Raw genomic sequence first — 17,414 nt, forward strand, 5'->3', positions numbered from 1 at the left:
TATTGTTATAAATGATCTTGTATAGAATGCTTTTTTAATTCCTAGCTTTCATTTTTGGAGGGATACTTTTAACACTATGGTGAAGTTGAGACTAATAGCCAAAAACTGTCTTTCAGCTGAGATCTGTATCTGTGGACCTGAATGTTGATCCCTCGCTTCAGATTGACATACCTGATGCACTCAGTGAGAGAGAGAAGGTCAAATTTACCGTGCACACCAAGGTAAGTGACAGAGTGACTTTAGTGATCAAAGCAATGCTGTGCTGTAGCTTTGTGATTCACAGTGGGCAAGAAGAGATGTCCTGAACTGAAATGATTGCTGTTTGGTTTGCCATGTAACACGACTGCTGAGGGAGAACATACCTCATCTTGCTTGTAGTGAGCATCAGAGAAGTGCTCTCGCTTCAGCATTTTCCACTGTGGGGGAGCCCCAGTGCTGTGGGTATTGCTCATGTTGGGTGGCTTGTACTCTGCTTCATGAGGAAGCAGACCAGACAGTGATGTGTGGAGCCACTACCTGCATAGCGTAGATCTTCCCCCTTTGCTTGCTTTTTCCCGTATTTAATAAGTTATTGGTCTTTGCCTCTTCTGTTTGCTGTGATTCAGAACACATTTTTCCTCATCCAATTTTATTTATTTATTTTTAAAAAGATTTCTTTATTGACAGAGATTACAAGTAAGCATAGAGGCCGGCAGGGAAGAGGCCCCCTGCAAAGCAGAGAGCCTGGTGCAGGACTTGATTCTAGGACTCTGAGATCATGACCTGAGCAGAAGGCAGAGGCTTAACCCACTGAGCCACCCAAGTGCCCCTCCTCATCCAGTTTTTTAAAAAGATTTTATTTTAGAGAAAGAGAGCACAATGCAGGGGTGGGGGATGGGCGCAGAGAGAGAGGGAAAGATAATTGTAGCAGACTCCCCATGGAGCCTGAAGCCCAATGCAGGGCTCTATCTCCAACCCTGAGAACATGATCTGAGCTGAAAATCAAGAGTCAATCTGAGCTATCCAAGTGCCTTATATATAGATTTTTAATTTGACAGAGGCAATATGCCAGTCTAAAAAATGTGGAGAGTAAATACAGTGTTTCAGAATCCATCCTTTCAGGAACATTTTCATTGTGCGTTCTCCTTCCATACTAGTTAAAATGCACTGAATGCTTGTCTCATGCCAGGCATTGTTGTAAAGAGTTTACATGTATTTAATTTTCTCTTTATAATAACCTTATGGTATTATTGTATTATCACAGATGAGGAAACTGCCACAGGTTTAAGTAAAATAAATAGCTGAGGCACAATTTGAATTGGGCAAACTGCCCCCCCCTTTGCTACCATGCGACAAAACTTTTATTAACATTTTGAACAGCTGTTGAGAAAACCAGTGACTCAACTATTACTGAAAAATTGGTAATTTCTAAACTTAAAAAAAAAATAGCTGTATAGTGCAAAGCAGTGCCATCATTGGGCACTATGAATTCAAGACTGAAGATGCTATACAAAGCTTTTGGGTTATAGCACATCTCCAGCATAGACATGCTATGTGTATGGTCCTTCCCCACGTGGATTCCTCTTAATACCTTGGTGGCTTGATTAGCATACCTCACTCAGGAGGCAGTGTGACAACTATGTGATTATGTCTGCCTGACTTGACCTGAGAGGTAGAGGTTTTGTGAAAAGAATTCCTTAAAGAACATGTTGAATCTTCAGGGGTGACTTTTTTGTTGTTGTTTGTTTGTTTTGTTTTTCTTTAAGATTTTATTTATTTATTTGACAGAAAGAGATCACAAGTAGGCAGAGAGGCTGGCGGGGGAGGGGGGGGATGCAGGCTCCCCGCTGAGCAGAGAGCCCAAAGTGGGGCTTGATCCCAGGATTCTGAGATCATGACCTAAGCCGAAGGCAGAGGCTTTAACCCACTGAGCTCCCCCAGGCCGCCCCTTCAGGGGTGACTTTTATTATAGTAAGGAGATCACATGTTGCTGCTTTTGTTCTTCACTGAGTCTCACTGAGATGTTTTTCATGCAGAATTTTCCCATAGCACCGGCCCAGGAAACCTGAAACACTTTATCAAAAAGTGGTGGTTACCATTTAACTTCTTACTGTTTTTCACAGACCACGCTGTCCACGTTTCAGAATCCAGAGTTCTCTGTTACAAGGCAGCATGAAGACTTTGTGTGGCTACATGACACTCTTATTGAAACTGCAGACTATGCTGGGCTTATTGTAAGTGCATTTTAGAAAATCAGATAATTTCTGAAGCCAGTTTCTTCTACCTTTTTGTATTTGTTTTGCTTAAAGAGACTTTTACCCATTTTTTTATAATGGGTTGTGAAAACTCTGATTTCATCTATCAAGTAGAGCATGTGCTATTGGTAATGGCTAAACTTAAGACCTGTATAATAGACTAATTAGTTCATGGCTTGAATCTTCTCTACCTTTTGGGTTTGGTATTTTCTCTAGTACTTTTGGGCATCAGGTAGAATTATTGATTTCTAGGAAAACCTCAATAGTGGTGATGATATATAGTAGATTTCTCAAAAGTGTTGTCCACTCAAGAAGTAGGAGAAGCAGTTGTCTTTGTGCTAATAAAAGTAGTATTGAACCTTGTGTCTGAGAATATTCTGTTCACCTAAAATTGGAATCTTTTATTATCCTCTGGAATTAAAAATTGCCTTTAATGTCTAGAGCCAAATTTTTTTTAAAGATTTTTTTTTTTAAGATTTTATTTATTTATTTGACAGAGATCACAAGTAGGCAGAGAGGCAGGTGGTTCGGGGTGGGGTTAGGATGCAGGCTCCTTGCTGAACAGAAAGCCCGATGCGGGTCTCAATCCCAGGACCCTGGGATCATGATCTGAGCCAAAGGCAGAGGTTTTAACCCACTGAGCCACCCAGGTGCCCCTAGAGCCTAATCTTGATGGTGCTTCATTGACTTCATTTTAGCACTGATTGTAATATATACATTTTAAACGGACATTGAAGCAGGCTAAACACTATTATCCCCTATAAATCATCCGTAATGGGTAACCTGAAAAAATGACAGTCTGAGTGTCCAGTTGTGGGGAGAAGACTTCTTTTATATGGCCAAGAGGAATAAGGTTAAGAGAAGAACAGGCTGACCTGTTAGATAGCCCCACTGGGCTGGTTGCCTCTTTGTGCATAGACACTGAGTAGACTATCACTGCCAGGACAAGAGTGCTCGCGAGTTAACCTGCCTTTCCTACAGATTCCACCTGCTCCTACAAAGCCTGACTTTGATGGCCCTCGAGAAAAGATGCAGAAATTGGGAGAGGGTGAAGGGTCTATGACCAAAGAAGAATTTGCTAAGATGAAGCAAGAGCTGGAAGCGTAAGTGGGTTTTCTTGATAGGACTCTGGGTTTTGTTTGTTTGTTTGTTTGTTTGTTTGTATTTTATTTATTTATTTGACAGACAGAGATCACAAGTAGCGGGCCGGGGGCGGGGGAGTTTCCCGCTGAGCAGAGAACCGATGTGGGGCTCTATCCCAGGACCCTGGGGATCATGACCTGAGCCGAAGGCAGAGGCTAACCCACTGAGCTACCCAGGCACCTCCAGGACTCTGTTCTTTTGAAAAGAACCAAAGTGATGATGTATATAGAAATCAGAAGAAGCTGGCAGTTCTCTTTAAGTATGGAGTTGATTAGTTCTCTAATGCGTGGTCTTGTAGAACTGCATCTTGCAGTTGATTCCCTATGGACACTGGATAGAGTGATTGTTTTCCCCCAGGTGGACTGCTTGTTATGGAATGCTGGTCTGGCATAGTGAAGAAGAAAGCCTTTGTCTGTATAGATAAAGAACTCCGCAGGCGAAGTTCGGTGACTAGAGGTATAGCTGAAACTAGATTGCAATGATGTGGTTACGAGAAGCACTCTGAATAACAATCACATCGATGGTTTGAAAGAAGTCCTAGGTTCACAGGAAGCATCTTTTAACTTGATTATAAGTATTTCAAACAAAAATGTATCACAGTTGGGGATTTATATTAAAGTTAATTATGAAATTATCCTTGTACTTCTTTCTCTTGACCCTCTCTCCCCGCTCACACTATTAGTGTGGTGCCCATTTCAGCAGTTGTCCTCCATGCTCTGCCCAGTGTCCATATTCTCTGGGGCCGGTGTTCACTTGGCTCCAGGTACTAAGTCATTCCACACATGCTGGAGTACCTCTCATGGCTTGTTCTGAGGATAAGGTACTGAGCACAATAGACTAAAGTCCTACCACTAAGAAGTTGAGAGTGATCTGTAATGCCTGGGTTGAGATGACTTTATAATGTGTGATAATTCCAAGCCTTATTAGACTTGAGTGCTCTGTATGTGGCTGCAGGACTAAGGCGTTTTGATTGACCGATACCAGTGTTCTGTGGCTGCTAAATACTAGCAGCCATTGCATGTGGATTGGGGCTTTGTAGGCTTGCGCTCTCAGCTCCCATTGTAGTATTACTTTCTCCTTCCTTTTTTTTCCCCACAGGTTCCCAAATGGCAAATGCCTAATTATTAACTAGATAAGAGGTTGTATCAGAATGTTTTGGTCTAGTTTGAGTGTTTTCCTTAAGTGGTATGAGCAGAACAGTGGTGATAACTGGGACCAATACTGGTTATTTAGTCAAGTGGTCCCAGTTTAATGCCTTGTGTGTTTCTCTTCCAGTGAGTATCTCGCGGTCTTTAAGAAGACTGTATCCTCCCATGAAGTTTTTCTACAGCGGCTCTCTTCTCACCCTGTTCTCAGTAAGGATCGCAACTTCCATGTGTTCCTGGAATATGATCAGGATGTAAGGCATTTTTGTTCCCATTTCCATGATCCATTGAAAATGCACATGACAATTTATTTTTTTTCCTATTCTTCTCTTCTCTTCCCTACCCCCTTAGGAAAGGGAGAAGAGGGAGAGTGAGAGAATCCAGAACAGGCTTTATACCCAGCAAAGAGCCCTGATGTGGAGCTTGTTCCGTCTGCCCTGAGATCATGACCTGAGCTGAAATCAAGAGTTGGATGTGGATGCTTACTGACTGAGCCACCCAGGCACCCCTACTTGACTGTTTTTGTTTTGTTTTGTTTTGTTTTTATATGTTTGAGGGGCACCATGCTGCCTATCAGAAGAGCATGCACCTCTTATCCTTGGGGTCATGAGTTTGAGCCCCACACTGGGTATAGAGATTGCTTTAAAAAAAGAAATATACTTGATGGCCTGATAAATTTTCTGGAAAATTGATTTTTAAAAGTACTGAATTTTTTAATGGCACAGTGAAATCCTTTTTTAGATACTGTCTCCACCTCCCCATTTCAAGATACTTTTATAAAATGCTGCTTGAAGATTACTTTTTGCCCCCTTTTTTTTTTTTTTTAAAGATTTTATTTATTCATTTGACAGAGAGAGATCACAAGTAGACAGAAAGGCAGGCAGAGAGAGAGAGAGAGGGAAGCAGGCTCCCCCCTGAGCAGAGAGCCCGATGCGGGACTCGATCCCAGGACCCTGAGATCATGACCTGAGCCGAAGGCAGCGGCTCAACCCACTGAGCCACCCAGGCGCCCCACTTTTTGCCCTTTTAATGAAGGACTGGATTTTGCTCTCCGTTAATTTTGGGATTGTTACTTGTTTTGAAAGGTTTTATTTATTTATTTGAGAGAGAATAAGCAGCGGGGGGGCAGAGGGAGAGGGAGAAACAGACTGCTCACTGTGCAGGGAGCCTGATGTGGGAAGTTAGATACCCAACTTACTGAGCCACACAGGCACCCCAATTTTGGGATTGAGAGGAGTTTTCAGTTCACATTGCTTTGGTTACCTGTTTTGTCGGAAGGAATTGTATGTTTGCACCTCTCCCCCTTTTTGAAAGATTTTTGAAAGCAGGTGTGTGCACACAAAAGCTGGGGGAGAGGGAGGAGGAGAAGCAGACTCCCTGCTGAGCTGGGAGTTGGACCTGGGGCTCCATCCCAGGACCTGGAGATGATGACCTGAGCTGAAGGCAGACACTTAACCATCTCTGCATCCAGGAGCTCCTGTTGCCCTTTTTTTTTTCTCCCCCCTTTAGTTTTTTTTTTTAATTCTTGATATGTGTGAGGCAGGCCTTACTTAAAATTTCCTCAGCATCTTCAAACCAGTAAAGTTCAGTCAACAGCATAGGACATTACAATATTCAAGGAAAGATTTTTAAGGCCACTATCTCATGCCTGGCTGGGTCAGTTGGAAGAGCATGCAACTCTTGATCTTGGGTCCATGAGTTCAGGCCCCATGTTGGGTGTAAAACCTTCTTTAAATAAATAAGTACAACATAAAATAAAAGCCAGTGAGACTTAGTGCCACGTATTTTTCCAGAATATCTTGGGTTATACTTTTAGAACTACGACCAGTGTTTAAATTTTGCTATTTATTTCTATTTAGACCGGTGGCTAAGATGGAATGAAAGATATTTATGTGTGTTCCTATACTAGGACACAGTATCACTTGGAGAAGATATTTAAAGCCAAAAGTACTTAGAAAACATGTATACCATAAACTATTACATAATTTTCTTCTTTCTCTTGTTTTCTTTTTTTTTCCCAAGCTAAGTGTTCGGCGGAAAAATACCAAAGAGGTGTTTGGTGGCTTTTTCAAAAGTGTGGTGAAAAGTGCTGATGAGGTCCTTTTTTCTGGAGTTAAGGTAAGGGCTTTTAGCTGTTGCAGAAAACTCTTGACTTCATGTGAATAGCTGACTTTTTATTTCTTCACAAGAGATATTTGTGAAACAAATGTATTAACTTCACAGAAATGTAAGTAATTTTAAAATCTTGGGTATTTTTATATACTTACTGAATTTTCACTTATATTTCTAAAATACCGTGTTCCCTTAAGTTAGAGGATAAGAATAGTCTCATTTAATTCATTTTCTCCTTTTCTGTATAGAGAGCAGTTATCCAATTATTATTTTTTTTTCCTTAAAGATTTTATTTATTTATTAGACAGATCACAAGTAGGCAGAGAGGCAGGCAGAGAGTGCAGAACTACACTGTCCACTTTGGTAGTCCCAGCCGCACCAAATTTTTAATTTTATTTGTGTGTCAGATTTCAAGGATCTGATGTGAAGAAAAGACTGTAAAATATTAAAAGTAGTTTCACCTGTTTTTTTGTTACTTATTTTTATAATGTGGCTACTAGAAAATTTTAAAATAGCGTATGTCATTCACATATTTCTGTTGGACAAAGCTGTCTTAAAAGACTAAATTGAGGGGCGCCTGGGTGGCTCAGTGGGTTAAGCCTCTGCCTTTGGCTCAGGTCATGGTCCCAGGGTCCTGGGATCGAGCCCCGCATCAGGCCCTCTGCTCAGCGGGGAGCCTGCTTCCTCCTCTCTCTCTGCCTGCCTCTCTGCCTACTTGTAATTTCTGTCTGTTGGGTAAATAAATAAAATCTTAAAAAAAAAAAGAGATGCTCAAGGACTGAGCCACCCAGGTGCTCCTTATGCCATCATTTATAAAGAATGTAATTATAAAAAAAAAAAGACTAAATTGATATTTAGCTCTTCTCAACCCCTTCCACTTTTTTTTTTTTTTTAAGATTTTATTTATTTATTTGACAGACAGATCACAAGTAGGGAGAGAGAGAGGGGAGGAAGCAGGCTCCCCGCTAAGCAGAGAGCCTGATGTGGGGCTCGATCCCAGGACCCTGGGATCACGACCTGAGCCAAAGGCAGAGGCTTTAACCCTCTGAGCCACCCAGGTGCCCCAACCCCTTCCACTTTTTAACTGAGTTACCATCTTGTGTCTAACATTGCCACTTATTGAGGGCCTGAGCAGCGAACCTAGGGTATAGGTGCTGAGTAGAGGGCATTGTCAGGAATTTGGAAACTCTAGGAAATTCTCCTTGGTGCATTTTTAGGTGTATGGGGCTATCCTGTTCCCGTATAACATGGAATGTTTGGCATCCCTGATTGGTGCTCACCAAATATACATCCCCTCGCTTCCCCCGCCCATACAGAGATGTGGGTATCTACTGCTGGGTTCCAGCCTGCCAGGCAGAGCCACTTCTCTTACAGGATTGTTGGATGTTAGAGAGGATACCACAGTTTTCCTGGGCATTGTTGAATGGCTCTTGAAAATGGTTTTTTTCTGTTGATATTTCCTGCTAGCACTTGAGTTTCGCTAATCTTAGGTATGAAATGCTGCCTTGTTAGTTTGGGTTTTTCTGGTCCATAGAGGTTAAAGTTCTTATGCTTGAGGTTATTTCTTTAATGTTTCTTCTTATGAAAAATACATATTTTTCAGAGTTTTGCTTCTTAAATTTCTTTTTTCCCCTTTAGGAGGTAGATGACTTCTTTGAGCAAGAGAAGAATTTCCTCATTAACTATTATAATAGGATCAAGGATTCGTGTGCAAAAGCTGACAAAATGACCCGATCTCATAAAAGTAAATACCATCTACCCACTAGACACTTAGCTTTGCTGATGTACTAGCTCTGTTCATATAAAAAGGGCTGTTCTTGTTTTTGCAGATGTTGCAGATGACTATATCCACACTGCAGCCTGCCTGCATAGCCTGGCTTTAGAAGAGCCCATGGTCATCAAAAAGTAAGTTTTGTTGGAAAAGCATTTTACCTACTCCCAGTTGACAACTCATGAGTGGTATAATGAAGAATGACTGTATGGTTTCACTTCTGCTTTTGAGTACCAGCTCATCAAGAGTAGAGGATAGTATGGTCTCTGGGACTCAAATCTTTACACACCCTGTGAACATAGACACATTTAAGATGTTTGTAGGGTACTCAGCGGGCACTTCTATACCAAACATGGTAGCTCTTGTCAAAGATTTTATTTTTGTCAAACTGTCTCCTTTTTATATTGATTTAATTCTGGATTTGTGTCTGAATGAAGTTTGCCTTATACATTCTGGCAAATGGTGTTTCACCTGGACAGACTTAAGACTTATAAGTGCCCTAGACTTAAGAAATTTGTTTTGGTTAAGGTGGTCTTAAGGCGAATACAGTGACCCCAGTCTGGTTTTGAGCTTTTTTATATGAATTTTTCAGTTTCTTCATCCTGGGCTTTTCTGGTGTGAGGCTGCATTCTACTTAACACCTAGGGCTTGCTTGGTATAATGGGTGGTGATATTTCTGATTTGAAGGTGGAAGGAAGTCCTGCTACTGTCAAAACCCAAATGAAACCATAGCTTTTTAAAAATTGTATTTATTTAAATAACGTATTTCTGTCTTTGGGATACCCATGGTGACAGCTCATTAGAACCTGCCCTTGGTTAACACAGCTTTGACATTGATTAAATACTATCTTGGAATACAGTTTCTGCATGGCCGGGTGGCTGAGGGGCACTCAGAGTTTGATAGCCACAAATGTGGCACTGTAGATGTGCTTAGTTCTGTAACCATCTTCTCTGCTAGATTGGGCCAGTTGGTGATGAAAGTACTACTTTGATAAATTAATTCTAAAGCACCAGTGGCTCAGATTCTTGCATTTACTCATTCATGTCTTACTGATAAGGTCCTATTTCATACATGATTTAAGACCATAAGCCAGAATCATGTATATTTTTTCAGGTACCTATTGAAGGTTGCTGAGCTATTCGAAAAACTTAGGGTAAGGATTTCTGTGTTGGTCTTCATAATACATATTTTATAATCTGTAGATTTCTGCTTCGATGATGGTGACCTTTACTTTTTTTATTAGAAAGTAGAAAGTCGAGTCTCCTCCGATGAAGACTTAAAGCTGACAGAGCTTCTCCGATACTACATGCTCAACATAGAGGCTGCTAAGGTAAGGCAGCAGTTGTTATAATACAAGACCATGTTGCATTACCCAGAAGAGGTTTCATGCTAGAGATGTATTTTGTTGTTGAAAATGAAAGAAGATGGGAATTTTTCAGGATTGTTTGTATAAAAAATTCAGTAAACTGAGATAAGTTTGGCCAGAAATTGAGCTGATTTGGGAATTGCAGTTCAGGAAACAGAAGCTGTAGCAAGCTACAGGCAAGTGCATTAAGGGTTTGGGCTGGGCTTGTATTTAGTAGGAGTGTGAAGAGAGGGACATCCAAACAGTAAGTTCGTTTGGCTTGAGGAGATTTCTGCCAAGAAGTGAGTTGATAAGTCAGGAGACAAGTATCTTGTGGTCTTCTGTAAATTGGGCATTTGAAATCAGTCTCTTAGTTCTTAGGTTCCATTCTTTTGAGGGCACATGTGAGATTCTCCATTTCATAGCTTCTGGTTCCATTTTAGATTGAAATTTTTCTGCAGTAACATACCTTTTTGTGGCATTGTATCCTTACTTTGTATCAGGAGCAGTAGGGGTGGTGCAAGTGAACAAAAATTTGGGGGATTATAGGCTATTGGATGTGGTAAAACTGAACACAACTGTTTCTGAGGGAGAAAAGGTTTGGGGATTTTGTGAGTTTTTATTGAATTGCAGTTTTGAATCTCTAAACCAACCATTACTTATCAAAAACAAGACTAAGTGGTAAGCAAAATGACCTTTCGGAATGAAACATGCATTCACTGGGCATAACACTGCCGTGAATGTCATTAGGAAGTAGAAATTCATTATTTTACTCGATAGTTTCATATTTAGTTAATCTGTCTTTTGACATATTTCCTTAGTTTTATATTTTTATATACATTAGACTATATTTCTTTTTTTTTAAAACGTTAGACTATACTTCTTATTTCCTATTTGAATGGACTTGAAATGATGATAAACCCAGGTTTTTAAAACACATGTGTGTTGAATCTCCCATACCTGTTCTATTTTAAATAAGGAGGTAACTCGTGCTTGGCTAGAGATTGCAAATAGTCTTGGTTTCAGATGAGAGCCTCTGATGGACTTGAGGCAGGGCTTGTGGTGGGGAGAGGTTAGAACAACTTTCTTCTGCTGCCTCACTGTTTTAGTAGCATCACTTGACACGCCCAGCAGTGCTTTCTGTTCTGGTAGAAGGTGGTTAATTTCCTGAACCTGCTTTCCATGATTGAATCATGGAAATGATTTGATTTTAGTTTTCACTGTTGGGTTTTTGTTTTTTGTTTTGTTTTGGGGGGGGGGTGTTTTTAATCCATATAAAGAATTTCAAAAAGCTCTCAACAGTGCTGCAAGAATTATTGCCCCCAGGCTAATCTTGAGATTAAAAAAAAAAAACAACACGTAATAGAAGGGGGAGGCAGAAGTGGACTAGATTGTTGCCTTTTGACATTTCGGGCCTTGCATTACGCCCCCACCACCACCACTTTTTTTTTACTTTTTAATTTTAGAGTAGTTTAGATACTTAGTTTTCCCGTTTTGGTCTCTAGCAATCTTTCAGGATAAGTTTAACTACCATGTCCTGTCTCTTAATTTTTTTCTCAGGATCTCTTATACAGACGTACCAAAGCCCTCACTGACTATGAGAACTCAAACAAAGCCTTGGATAAGGCCCGGTTGAAAAGCAGAGATGTCAAGTTGGCTGAGGCACACCAGCAGGAATGCTGCCAGAAATTTGAACAGCTTTCTGAATCTGCAAAAGAAGGTTGAACAGGGCTACTCTTTACTTCTTGCTTTTTATTTGGAAGTAATTTCAAACTTATAGAGAAAAGTTGCACAGATAATGCAGAGAACACCCACGCATTCTTTCCTGGGAGTCCCCTAGTTATCCATTTTGCCTCTTCTGCTTCCTCACTTGCACATGCACACGGGGTGGGCTTTTTTGGTTTTTTGTTTTTTTGTGGGTTTTTTTTTTTTCCTTTTTCAATCATTTGAGATTAAGTTGTATCTGTTGTCCTTTTATCCCTAAAACTTTTGTTGTGTATTTCTCTTACATCTCTATAGTATACTTACTGACTTTGGTAAACTTAGATATAATATATTCTCAGTTTGTTGTTTGTCCCAACAACGTCTTTCTGTCTAGGGTTGCCGTTAGGCTACCATAGCTCTTATGTCTCCTTTAATTTGGAAGGGACCCCTGCCCCCGCCTTTTTTTTAAAACGACATTTGCCTTTTGGGGGACCACAGGCTCTGTAAATAGTGAATAGTGTTCTCATTTTCTGAATGTCTGTTCTGTCATGAATAGGTTCTGTTTGTGCATTTCCAGCAGAATACTGACTGAGTTATGTGTCTTTCAGGTGTCTCATCTGAGGGCACTTTATGTTCCATTTTCCGCTCATTTGTGGTGTTAATTTTGGTTATCCAATCAAGGTGTTGCCCAATTTCTTCACTGTATAGTTAATTTTTTTCCCTGTGCTGCTAATCAGCAGTGTGTGGGGAGACAATTAAGACCTTGCAGATAGCCTGCTCTTCATCATACTTTCTCCCTAAATTTAGTCTGTGTTGATTGTCTGAGCCAGCCTTTACTGTGATGGTTGCAGAAAAGTGATTCCTCTCCCCCAGTTCTAGCATTCTCTTCCTACACCCTTGGCATCATCACCCTTTAAACACAAGCCTTCCCTTTTCCACATTTCCTTCCTTGTCATTATTAGACTCATTTTTTTTTAAGATTTTATTTATTTGACAGAACACGTGAGTGAGTACAAGCAGGGAGAGCAGCTGAGGGAGAGGCTCCCCACAGAGCAGTTGGAAGCCTGATGCAGGACCATGGGATCATGACCTGAGCCAAAGGCAGATGCTTAACTGACTGAGCCACCCAGGCACCCAAGAATGTTATTTTCCTGAATGTGAATGTAATTGTAGTGATACTCTGTACCTGATTCATCCCAAACTTGGGATTCTGTGAGAAATCCCTGTCTCATTTTAAGACTTTGTTTTCTGAGAACATTCCAACCCCCCCCAGGACATTATCTGATAATGTCTTGATAACCAGCAATGAGCAGTAGAGTTCCATTGTCTTGGCTCATTGTTTTCAGTATGGTAATTCCTTAACTGTAAGAGTCACAGCTGCTCTCTACAAAAATCTTGAAAAGGGCATGCAGATATGCGCACATGGCTTTTGGATTATTTTTCAAAGGAACCTCTTTACTAGTATAGTAAAATAAATCTTGCCCTTTGTTTAATTAGCTAATTTATAAGGAAAAGAACAAACTTAAACTACTGGGTTGAAATCTTACAATATTACATAGGCAAGATGGCTTCAGAGCAGATTAAAGAAAAATCACAAGTCTTTTTATAGTGGTGCCAGTTTAGGCCTGTCCTTGCCTAAGGTTTGTTCCTATATTAGATTTTATCCTCTTTATTCAAAATGTAAGTCTGGTTATACTATATTTAAAAGTACAGTTTTATGTAGAATACTGCAATGAATGGGTCTTGTCTGCCTCTGGTCCAGGTTCTTCCTGAAATTCATGACTGAACTGATAGTCAGTTGAACGAGCATAGTACAAATGAAGGTGGTGTGAACAGGCATCAACGGGAGATGAGACAGGTTAGCGTTGAGCCCTGGTCCTGGGTGCAGGCCTAGAGGAAAGGTGAGTTTATCTTGACCTCTGTGAAGACCTATTTAGTATATCCAAGGTAATTAACCCATCATGATAATTTGTTTAAAAATGTTGGCTGCTTGATCTTTCTTTTGGCCAGTGCTACGTTAGACCTGGTGCAGGAGGGTAAGTTTGCTCCTGAGGACTGGACCCCCAGCTGAAGCTGGAGAGGATTTTGACCAAAGGAGTGATGGTCAGAACTGGGTTTATGGAAGGAATCCAAGGGAGAAAGTACTTATTGGCTTACCCTAATTTCTAATGGGGCATTAATCCTGAATAGTGTTTGGTGATAGGAAACCACAGATGTAAAGGGCATATTGTATAGATCTGTCTACAGAGAAGCTGTCTGAACGTACGTAAGCAGTAGTTTCAAAGTTTAAAAATAATAATTTAAAGAAATGGGCGTAGGTGCAGGTTATGTATGTGTGGCTCACCACCTCCCCAGCCTTCTTTCCATAAGTACTGGTAGCTAGAGGTTTAGGGCAAGACTGTTCATTTCATAGATTCTCTAAGTAGTCTGTGGCATTCTCTCAATTTTGATGCTCAGTAATTGGGTGCAGTGCTCATTTTAAAGGCAATGCCAGGGGCACCTGGCTGGCTCAGTAGGTAAGAGCATGAGACTCGATCTCAGGGTTAAAAGTTCAAGCCCTACGTTCGGTGTAGATAGGACTTAAAAATAAAATTTTAAAAAACAAAGGCGGGTGCCTGGATAGCTCAGTTGGTAAAGCATCTGCCTTCAGCTCAGGTCATGATCCCAGGGTCCTGGGATTGAGTGCCGAGTTGGGTTCCCTGCTCAGCAGAGGAGTCTGCTTCTCCCTCCAACTCCCTCTCTGCTCATCTTCTCTCTCACTCTCACTCAAATAAATAAAATCTTTAAATACATAAAGACAAAGGCAGGCACATCACTATATTGTCCATAAAATGTCAGGTATGTGTCTCAGTTTGCAGAGAATAAAAAATAGAACATGTGTGTATCCAAGTGTTGGAGATTATATGTAAGAATGATGTTTGGAAATTAAAGATTAAAATTGTTCAGCTTTTGTTGGTAACTTTTCTTTTATAGAACTAGTCAATTTCAAACGAAAGAGAGTGGCAGCATTTAGAAAGAATTTAATTGAAATGTCTGAACTGGAAATAAAGCATGCCAGGGTAAGTGTTTTTCCTTTAAGTTAAGCCAGCTTTTTAGGCCGCCCCCAACCGCAGTTGTTTTCCCAGCTCACCATCCCAGTAGCATTGGCAGATGAGGTTCGCTTTGAGGTATTAATCTCCTGTGATATAGATGGGAGTTACTTGTTGGATTGTTTTTTCTTCCGCAAACCAAAATTCTGTAACATATGATGAAGTAGTGTTTTTGGGAAGAGCATATTAGTATCTTAGGATATTTAATTTTTTTTGTTTAGAAAGGAAGAACTTCCTTGTATATTTAAGGTTTGTAGCTTAATTTGGTATGGAACAGGTGGAGGAAAATGGTTCTCAGTGTTGGGGATGCATTAGAATCTCCTTAAGGAGCCTTTAAAGTGTTTCCCGGAGCAGTTGGCTCAGTTTCTGGGCGTGGCTTTTCACACAGCTCCTGGGTACAGCTGCCTGTGAGACCCGGGAGTGCTGTCTGGCCCAGGGCTACAGGATCAGCAGGGAGCCACAGTAGGAGGGAACTGCCACTGGCCAGTCAGCACTGGTTAAGCAGGAAGACTTTGAACATATGTGTGTATTTTGAGTTTCTTTATTTTGACTACACCATTTATTTACTTTTTGATTAAGTTCAAGTCTTGTTGTGTATGACCTTTTAAATTGGGGTTTTAGAGTGTCCTGCATATGTAAATCATACCCATGGTGTTCTGGGTGTTCTGGGTGTTCGGAGTTTTCTCAGTTCCTTTTAAGTGAGAACTTTGTAAAAGCAATTTGTGCTAGACCTTTATGAATATTCATCATTTATAATCTCACTCATAATTAATTTTTAGCACCTTTTTATCTGGTCTTTCCAAGGCCTTCAGTTTAAAGAACAGCTCTTCTGTAGTGTTTAGTTTACGTCACAGCAAAATTGGCAGGGTTGAATTGAGAGCAGACCTGGGGTGGCAGCTGTGAGCCTCTCCAGGTGGTAGTCCCAGACCCTCAGAGGGTGAGGAACTCACCAACATGAAATTGGGGTGCATGTTGTAGCATGAGGTGCAGTTGTGATTTAATGAAGAAAAAGATAACCCAGTTTGGTTGGCTTTAAATCTCTTATGAAAAGCTTAAGTTGGTGGGTTTGAGTCAAATTCTTACAGATAAGTAGGAGGTCTGGACTCTAGAGAGATGCATTGGTCTACTTTAACTTTTGTCTTCCAGAACAATGTCTCCCTCCTGCAGAGCTGCATTGACTTGTTCAAGAACAACTGATCTGCCTTTTCTCTGAATGAAGGAGGCGAATGTGAAAGAAAGCCAGCATCACTTGCACTTAAATCATTACCACAGAAGATTTATTACCTTTGACTTCAGTTTAAAATTATGTGAATAAATATTTTGATTTCTAAAAATCTTAACACTTAACCATGTTGGTTTAAAAATATTTCTATTGCATGCTACTTGGACATAACTAATCTTTTCCTTATGCATTTAATACCTCAGAATGGTCAGAATCTACATACTGGGTATTCCTGTAATTTGTCTTTAGTTATTAAAGAGTGCAGGAAACGTGCCTTCTGGAACCAAGTATAAGCAATGGCCTGGTGCATGTTGTCTCATGGTTTCGTGTGCCCGTATCCCTACAAACCAGTTAATTTAGAGTAGGTGCCACTGATGACAGAGAAGTCAGCGCTTGTTGCAGGTAACACACATTCCATTCCTTACTGTGATTTCCTCCCCACCTTGGACTCCTGGTTCTTTAGTCCCCTTAAGTGATTGTATTATCACAAGAACAAAAAAATCTCATTTGTCTTTATATACCCTTTTGCAGCTCCATTTTTTGTAGTTGGGGTATATTTGAGGGGCAAGAAATAACTTAGGGTATGAGAAATAATATGGCCTGCTTTAGAAGATGGCCTGTTCATGTTAAGATGTGAGCCCTTTTCCTGACCATAGGGGGAGGTATGTGTGTGTGTGGACTTTTTATAAAGTGTATAATAAAATAATAAATCATGTTACCATACGGAGTGTTTTTGTGGAAAAGAAGGCCCAAGTGTGCCCCAGGACTTCACGTGGTGCTAGGGCTTCAAGGTCTCTGCCCACCGTCCTAGGCTCTGTTCACATCCTCCTCTTTTGAGACTACTGATGGCCAGTGTTTTAGAAGGTCCCTATATCTGGATTTGTTGGCTTACTCATGGGTTCAATTTGGGTTTGCACTTTTTACAGGCTTAGCATAAGTGATGTGGTGTTCTCAGGCCACCTAGCTCCTGTTGTTGGTGATGACTGAGCATTTAAGGTAGTATCTGCTAGGGGTTCCCCTGTGAAGTTGTTTTGTTTTTTATTTTTTTTTTTAAGATCTTTTTTTATTCATTCATTTGACAGAGGGAACAAAAGCAGAGGGAGTAGGAGTGGGAGAAGCAGGCTTCCCACTGAGCGGGGAGCTCGATGCGGGGCTCAAAATCAGAATCCTGGGATCACGACCTGAGCCAAAGGCAGACACTTAACTGAATCAACCAGGTGCTCTACCCTGTTCTTCGATTACCCTGGTACAAGGGTTGCAGAATATTGATGTCTGAACACTACAGGAAGCTGTTTTTCTTCTATTAAACTGTTACTGAAGTCTAGCTTCCACACCCAGCCAGTTAAATGAAACTGGTACCTAAATTTCTAAATGGGCCAGACACTGAAGCTTGCTTCTCCATGTCAGATATTTAGGAAGCATAGTGCACAAAATGAATTTAAACAATTTTAACTCCAGCCTGGTTTCCTGACCATATTTATCTCCTGCTTAACCTGACAGCCCCACATTATACTGTTCATAGCACAAATGTTAAGTGTTGTTGGGGTAGGTGTCTTAGTGTCCCTGGAGCTCCAGCTGCTGGCACGGCATGCTTCAAGGCTCAACTGTCTTTTAGTCATGACTGGGTCTGATAGTCATTTCCAGGAAA

General features: G+C 40.7%; 1 protein-coding gene across 4 annotated transcripts in view; it reads left to right on the forward strand.

The window, feature by feature from the left end:
• The window catches only part of SNX5 (sorting nexin 5), a 28,228-nt gene extending 12,337 nt beyond the window's left edge, over positions 1 to 15,891 (forward strand). For 3 of the 4 annotated variants that reach the window (XM_047744593.1, XM_047744596.1, XM_047744594.1), the window contains 12 exons: positions 117 to 221; positions 2,103 to 2,213; positions 3,216 to 3,337; positions 4,653 to 4,776; positions 6,545 to 6,640; positions 8,273 to 8,378; positions 8,464 to 8,539; positions 9,520 to 9,559; positions 9,650 to 9,736; positions 11,312 to 11,471; positions 14,429 to 14,514; positions 15,691 to 15,891. In XM_047744593.1, the coding sequence (XP_047600549.1) occupies positions 117 to 221; positions 2,103 to 2,213; positions 3,216 to 3,337; positions 4,653 to 4,776; positions 6,545 to 6,640; positions 8,273 to 8,378; positions 8,464 to 8,539; positions 9,520 to 9,559; positions 9,650 to 9,736; positions 11,312 to 11,471; positions 14,429 to 14,514; positions 15,691 to 15,741 (1,164 nt within the window). In that variant the 3' untranslated portion in view covers positions 15,742 to 15,891. Of the gene's footprint in view, positions 1 to 116; positions 222 to 2,102; positions 2,214 to 3,215; positions 3,338 to 4,652; positions 4,777 to 6,544; positions 6,641 to 8,272; positions 8,379 to 8,463; positions 8,540 to 9,519; positions 9,560 to 9,649; positions 9,737 to 11,311; positions 11,472 to 13,217; positions 14,405 to 14,428; positions 14,515 to 15,690 lie in introns of those variants that run through there. The other variant, XM_047744595.1, reaches the window with a different exon arrangement.
• Positions 15,892 to 17,414: the final 1,523 nt, after the last annotated feature.

The sequence above is a fragment of the Lutra lutra genome, chromosome 9 (assembly GCF_902655055.1).
Source record: "Lutra lutra chromosome 9, mLutLut1.2, whole genome shotgun sequence".
Lineage (NCBI taxonomy): Eukaryota > Metazoa > Chordata > Mammalia > Carnivora > Mustelidae > Lutra > Lutra lutra.